This window comes from Arachis hypogaea, chromosome 1 (genome assembly GCF_003086295.3).
Source record: "Arachis hypogaea cultivar Tifrunner chromosome 1, arahy.Tifrunner.gnm2.J5K5, whole genome shotgun sequence".
NCBI classification, from domain to species: Eukaryota; Viridiplantae; Streptophyta; class Magnoliopsida; order Fabales; family Fabaceae; genus Arachis; species Arachis hypogaea.
The window spans coordinates 20507796-20515766 of record NC_092036.1 but is presented as its reverse complement, the minus strand read 5'-3'; the positions used below and the strand labels follow the sequence as shown (position 1 = coordinate 20515766).

The window sequence follows — 7971 nt, the reverse complement described above, 5'->3', positions numbered from 1 at the left end:
TATTGTCTAATAAAATTTTGGGTAAATCTTGACTTTCTCTTAAAACCATAAAGTTACACATTATAATATCAATTTACCCTATTCTAAAATTATAAAAAGATTAACTTGAGTTACAAAATATAACATCGAGAAGGATAAAATGAACAATTATATATGTTAGATATATATAAAAAAAAATCAATCACTAAATTAGTTATCTAAATTAGTTATTCGTATAAAATATATATAAAAATATAAAATATACATTAGTAATAAATTAAATAATATATATTTATATATAAATATTTATAAATATATAATGACTAATTTAATAATTTTCAGTATGCATATAATATTTTTGCTAAATTAAATAATTACTCCAAAAGAAAGTATTTCTTTATAGAATAAAGATATTACTTTTTTTTCTTTTAATTAATTAAAACTAAAAAGTAAGTTGGCCAAGTTGGACTATTATGTTGTTCATTTTCAAAGCTTTCAATTGTTTTTGTAGTTTTAAGAAGGGATGGGGAGAATGAGAAAGAGAAAAAGTTATATGATTGTGGAGGTAATAATAATGGTGGGGGGCACTACCTAATAGGGTGCTGATTCAAAAGCTCTGAACAGAGAGAGAGAGAAAGAGAGATATGAGAGACATAGAAAGAGAAAGAACATTCTGAAGTTGGTTGGCTTTTTCTGTTTGTGTTGCTTCTGTGGCTGTCAAATAAGACTTAACAGCTCATCTTTTTTCTTTCTCAAATGGGTGGTCCTTTCAGTTTTGTTTGTCTTGTTTCTGTTTCTTCTTTTCTTTCTCTTTCTCTTCTCTTCATTCATAATAGTGAGTGTTTCTAGTTTCTACTCATATTTATGTTTATGCATTGAACCCCTTTGCTTTTGTTTTTTTAGTGCTTAGCTTTAATTTTGTTTCTCCATGTTTGGTTTCTTCTTTCTAAATTGACATGCATTCAGATTTTGTGATCTCTTTGATTTGATTAGCTTCCTTCCACTTTCAACTTTTTTTTTCTCCCCTTATCTTCTTTATCTTCTTCTACTTGTCATTGTTTTCCACTCTTTGTCCTTAAAATTCTTCTTTGGGTCTCTTAATTAATTAATTCCTCAACAATATTTATTCCCTCATAAAGAGAAGAAACGTTACCAGCTTCATAGAGATTTTAATGCTTTTCCCCTTCAGGTTCGTCTATTTAATCCCTTCATCTTGCTTTGTTTCTTTTTTCTTTGATCACTACTCTAATTAGACTCCATTTTTTTGTATAGATTTTTTTATGCATTTGTGTTGTAATTGGGTGCTACTGTAACTCTGCCAGTCTCAATATTTAAACATTAATATTTTAGTTTCAGAAAAACTAAACAATATACTTTTGGAAATAGAAAAAGTTTCAAGTATTCTAGGAACGTCGGTGTTCCAGTGATTTTCATATACTTTTATTTGACATGTTTTTCAGACGACATCTAAATAAGATGTCACTTCGAAATATGTAAAGTCAGCATATCTTCTAAGTTTTGTGAACTTTGTTTAATTGTTAGTTTGTCACTGCAAAAGAAAAAAATATTAAAAAAGAATGCTTGATAACAAAAAAAATTAATAAAAAATAATTAGAATTTATTTTATTTAATATTTATTAATTATAATAAATATTAAATAAGATAAGATCAAATTATTTTTTTCCTAGTATTGCCAATAAAAAGTTTGTTTAATTCCTTTTGGACTAAATTAAGGTTTACTTTCTAGTGTTTGTTTATTAATTAAGCTGAGCATTAATATTATCTCATTTAATATTTATTAATTATTATAATAATTAATAAATATAATAATTAATAAATATTAAATAAAGCAAATTTAGTTAAATTTTTTTTGTTATTAAATATTTTTTTTCAAAAAAATTATATACCCATTAAAAAGTAATATATTGTGTGTTATATTAGATACTAAAAAATATATGTATTATTTAATTTATTTTAAATATATATTTTATATTTTAACTTATATTTTATATTGATACTTAATTATTTTATATATCTAACATAATTAATCTATATTATATCTCTCTTTGTCAAATTAACTATTATTTTTTTAAAATTTATTAGAACATTAATATATTTATGTCAAATATAATATTAAAATTTAATTAAAAATGAATAATTTTTAGTCAATATCAATGCATTTTATAAAAATTATTCTTTTCTTCTAAATCTTATACCATAAATCTTAAATTTTAAATTCTAAATTCTCTAAATCCTAATTCAAAATTTTAAACTTTTCAAAATGTAAAAGTTAAAAGAATTATTTTACAATAAAAAAAATTAATGTTAATGAAATAAAATTTAATTTTTTATATTTATTTATAGTATTGATATTAAATTTTGAATAAATAAAAAAGTAAGAATGATAATTAATTTAAGAAGAAAACTATATTATTATTATAAGGAAAAATGGTTTGAAGTGTAGTGAGCGCAATGATGCTTAGATGAGAAACCAAGGTGTTAAAATTGATGCCTTTGGTCTGCTTCTATGGTGCTTCATCTCTCAGATTCACATAACACTGTCTCTGTCTCTGTGTTGCTTCAGGTGCATGGCTTCAATGGGGGAACACAACTGAAACGTGTCACGCATATAATTGGTTACTTGCTTCTCTACCATTTCATTCGAAACCAAAGAAAAAGAAAACTGTTTTCCTCGTGTTGTTCAAATCCGTTCTCATTTGTTGGGAACAACAACAAGGCAAGAAAAGAAGAAAAAGGCAAATGTCTAGATTCATAGATATAAATATTTAACATGGGGTTGGGCGGTGCTGTCAGTTTTAGGCAAGTGGGGGTGTCTCGCATTTCATGTATTTATATATAAACATATATAGATACAGTTTTGTTCTTTCTTTTTTTTTTTTTTTCGGAGATGGTTAGTTTCGGTTGGCAAATGTCTTAGTTTTTGTTAACTTGTTTCGTTGAGTCTAAAATAAACTATCTTTGGTGCCTCGATTTGTGGGAAAAGAGATTCGATCTCAATAGGAAATCTTTTCTTTTAATCGAGTTGAGTGGTTTTTGGCTTTCACAGCCTTAGTAGGGAGAGAAAAGCTTAGTAAGATGAAGTTTATGAAGCTTGGTTCTAAGCCAGATTCTTTTCAGAATGATGGTGATAATATAAGGTATGAGATTATTAATTATTTGTATGCTATTTAATTTTATTTCTCTTGATTCTTGTTTTGTGTTTGGTTCCTGCTCATAGTCCATTTTTCTTTTTGTTTCGTTTTGCTCTGAACAATGAATTTTGATGGAAATGATATCAATCCCTGAATGAAAAGGCTCTGATTCCAGAATTTTTTTTATGTGATTTGATCTATGCTTCTCAATTTTTATATTTAAAAATACTAATGTTAGGTAAGGTAAAGAGTTAAGAGTCCAAGTGAGGATCTTATAAAGAGGATAGTAGATCTGTGTTATCTTTGTTAAGTAATAATAGCAGGTGCTTTAAGGTTTAAGGAATGAGAAAAACAGCCTTCATGTAGTGCTGTTCTTTCCTTCTATAGTCAATATGTGCATGCTGGAGTATCTTAAACTGCATAAAGTTAATTATTATTATTATTTTCTTGTGAATCTTATCTTTCTTCTTGTATTTGAAACTAACATGAACCAGCATGTATTTTACAGGTATGTAGCTACCGAGTTAGCAACAGACTTAACGGTTAAAGTTGGAGATGTAAATTTTTATCTCCATAAGGTATGATTCAATCTGACATTGAGCTAGTATAGTAACTAGTACGAGTAATAGTAATATGATGATATATAGTAAATTTATGTATAAAAAAAATAGTAAATTACATGAAAATTTCTATTCTATTCTTACTCAGTAGTTAATGTATTATGAAGATTACCAGTTTTTCATCTATTAGATAATTTCAGATCATGCAATGTCATTGAAAATACACTTAAATGCATGTTTATTACTCAATATCTGTAGTTTCCTCTTCTATCGAAAAGTGCACGCATTCAGAAGCTTATTACAAACCCAGAAGAGAACAATGATGAAGTCCATATCCATGACATTCCTGGAGGACCTGCTGCATTCGAAATCTGTGCTAAGTTCTGCTACGGTATGACAGTTACTCTGAATGCCTACAATGTCGTCGCGGCTCGCTGCGCTGCAGAGTATCTTGAGATGTACGAAACTGTTGAGAAGGGAAATCTTATCTATAAGGTTGATGTCTTTCTCAACTCGAGCATTTTCCGGGGTTGGAAAGACTCAATCATTGTTCTTCAGACCACCAAGTCTCTTCTTCCGTGGTCTGAAGAACTTAAGATAGTGAGTCACTGCCTCAACTCGATAGCTTCCAAGGCTTTGATTGAGACATCTAAGGTGGAGTGGTCATATACTTATAACAGGAAGAAGCTACCATCCGAAAATGGCAACGGTAACGATTCGCCTTGGAATGGCGTGAGGAAACAACAGATGGTTCCAAAGGACTGGTGGGTGGAAGACCTTTGTGAGCTCAAACTCGATCTCTATGAACGCGTCGTGAAGACGATTATAAGTAAAGGCAATGTCTCAGGCTATGTAATTGGAGAAGCGCTTAATGCTTATGCCTCAAGAAAGCTTCCTGGTTTCAACAAAGGTCTGATCCATGGCGATACGGCAAAGAATAAATTGTTGTTGGAAACTATCATTCGACTATTGCCACCGGATACAAGAAGTATCCCATTCGGTTTCTTGCTTAAGCTGTTAAGAGCAGGCATTCTGTTGGAATGCCAAGAGTCGGAGCGATCAAAATTAATGAAGAGAGTAGGCCATTGTCTTGAGGAGGCAAAGGTGGCTGATCTTTTGATTCGTACCCCTGTTGGCGAAGCAATTTTCAATGTTGATACCGTGCAAAGGCTAGTTGAAGAGTTCATCATTGCATGCGAGCATGCTGGTGAGGCTGATTCTCTGTTGGAAGATGAATTGCAGGAGATGAAAAGCACTCGGATCATATCAGATACTGCAAAGATTAAGGTTGCAAAACTGGTGGATGGATATCTTGCTGAGATTGCTCGCGATCCGAATTTGCCTCTCGCTAAATTCATTCATCTTGCTGAGTTAGTTTCAAGCTTCCCAAGAGCAACTCATGACGGAATTTATCGCGCCATCGATATGTATTTGAAGGTAACTTCCTGATTTGTCATCTCTTGAATTATGTCAAGTGTAGTAAGATCTCTATTTATGAAATTTTCATATTGTTTTTTCTGCCACTAAGATTTTCAACATCTTTCCTAAATTGGACATCTCAATGGTTTTGCACTAAGCTAACTAAGATGATCCAATCGTATATATGTAGTATAACTTTACGGAAAGCTTTCAAGTATACTGTTAATCTTAGGTTAAAAATCACTGAAACACTAATATACCGATACGCTTAAAAGTTTTCTTTAACTTTATATTATTAATAACTTCATTATATATACAGAGATTAACTAGGGTATCATGCATATGTTAAAAGTTGGTACATTTGAGTTAGAGTAAACATTCAAATTGGTTTCCAACATATTTTAAGTCGGTCACTTTAATTCTCAATAAGTTTTTATTACTTTAGACGTCTTCGAGACGGATTGATCCTTTTGTAAAGAGGACTAATTTCTTTTATAAAGGTATTTGTTGAGATCTAATTGTCTTATAATAAAATTTGTTAGAAACTTATTGTACAATAACCAGATTAAAAATTTTATTGATGGTGATAAAAGGATCAATATATGTCTCACTGGTCTCAAGACTTCCAAAGTAATAAAAATGTGTCGAGGACTAAAATCTCTTACGCAAAATACATTAGAGACTAATTTGGGTATATATTCTTTAAGTTATTCCCTAACACATTGATAATGAGCTCTTAACCAGCATTATGCGCTGCATTGTTTTAATCAACTCTGAAAATTTAGATGTAGCATTACACTTATTTGGTAGAGTCATTGTATAATATTTAACGGTTAAAACCGAATTGATGCAGGAACATCCTGAAATCAGCAAGAGCGAGAAGAAAAGGATCTGTAGGCTAATGGACTGCAGGAAGTTATCGGCAGAAGCCTGCATGCATGCCATACAGAACGAGAGGCTTCCGATGCGCATTGTGGTGCAGGTTCTCTTCTTCGAACAGCTAAGAGCTACATCGTGCTCAGAAGGCAATAGCACACCGGATCGTGCAGGATCTATGAGGTCTTCGCTTCCAAGTGGATCGCACGAGAGCTCGAGGTCTATTACAACGAATACAGAAGAGGAGTGGGAGGAAGCTCTGAAATTCTCAGGTGAAGGTAGCAGAAGGAGCAGCAATGATAGTAACAAAACCAATAATAATAATAATAATAATGAGAGAGTTGGTGCTAATAAAATGAAGGGTCTAATGTCAAAGAAAATATTGTCTAAGATTTGGTCAAGCAAAGATAGAAGTGGTGAGATAACTAGTGATGATACATCAGAAAGCCCTGCTTCTACAGTTGCTGAAGAAACAAAATCTACACCTTCTAGAAGTAGGAGGCACTCAGTGTCTTAATCTTAGAGCAGGATTATTGGAAGCTCTAACATTCTTGAATTGTTGTATAATGATCTCACTAAACTCATGTAGCGTTAGGAGTTAGAGCTTTTACTTAATTACTGACATGTAACATCTATGTATCTTCAATGGATAAAGAATGAAGCATGAAGAAAAAGGTATAAATTCGCGTGTGAACATTTTATAGTCGTGTTGATTTTTCCGATTGATTGAATATTTTGTAGCCCTCATAAAATGGCCATCTCCTTGTTTAAAATACACATAAATAATATTTTATGTATTTTTTTACGGGATAATCTGTAATTAAGGTTATATATTAAATAGTATTTTATTTTCTTAATTAGATATTTTTAAAATATTGTGGTATATATAGATTATTAGATAGAGTATATTTATTAAGGTAAGGTGTCTAATGCTCTTGTATATATATGAATAATAGTAATGATAAAAATAATAAAATTTTTTATCCCTCAACTATCTTTTTCTCTCTTTTTAGAGCCTCCTTTTCATAGGATGCTTATTCCACTGTTTCACCACTCAACTCTGCAGGTTTGAACAGAGTTTTGTCATGGTGCGGTGAGTCTGGAGTATGCAACAAAGTGTGATTTTTTCACCACATGAAAACTTGTAGTGAGAGTAGCTCGTGAAAGATAGATCTAACAGATATGTAGCAACAGATTTTCAGAACTTTGTAAAGATGATGACTCAGTTTCAAGCTTTTCAAGCCACTTCAAGATCTAACACCAACCTTTTTTAAGATCCTTCAAGTTGTTACTACCTTCACCTAAGTGAGACACTTAGAATCGCTCTCACAACCACTCCACTTACTACATTGAACTATCACACCTGGTCTGTGTGAATCTATCTAAAATCGAAGAATAAAATTAGATTCATTGATGACACGTTCCTCAAACCAGCTCCAACAGATGATTTGTATGATGCTTGGGACCGTTGCAACATGCTGTCATGGCTACATGGATCATTGAATTCAGAAATTTTATAGAGTGTACTGTGGTGTGATAATACACTGTGGAAAGACCTCAAGCATCGATTTTATGAGGGTGATCTATTTTGAATTGCTGAGCTTGAGGAAGATCTGTTTAGCACAAAACAAGGTGAGTTATCCATCACCTCTTACTATACAAAACTGAAAGGGATCTGGGAAGAAGTAGACGAATTCAGACCCATACCAACTTGTGCTTGCTTGAGTAATTGTAGTTGTGGATTAGACATAATGAGGCAACATAGGTTGCAGTCTTATGTGATTCGTTTTTTTAGAGGTTTAAATGACCAATATGCAAGTGTACGCTCCTATATTATGTTGCTTAAGCCCCTTCCAGATGTAAATATTATTTTTTTCTCTACTTCTTGAATAAGAAAGACAAATGATGCATCTCATTGAACTAGATTCTAGAATGTTAGTGAACACTGTTCACACTAAATCTATAGATGAAAGAGAGACATACCA

At 31.4% G+C, this 7971-nt stretch overlaps 1 protein-coding gene across 1 annotated transcript; it reads left to right on the top strand.

The window, feature by feature from the left end:
• Positions 1-442: 442 nt before the first annotated feature.
• Positions 443-6680, top strand: LOC112800295 (phototropic-responsive NPH3 family protein NPY4). The gene is made up of 5 exons (XM_025842502.3): positions 443-1168; positions 2564-3137; positions 3640-3709; positions 3950-5128; positions 5964-6680. The coding sequence occupies exons 2-5, from the start codon at positions 3076-3078 to the stop codon at positions 6501-6503; spliced, it is 1851 nt and encodes a 616-aa protein (XP_025698287.1). The 5' UTR covers positions 443-1168; positions 2564-3075; the 3' UTR covers positions 6504-6680.
• The last annotated feature ends 1291 nt before the right edge of the window (positions 6681-7971 follow it).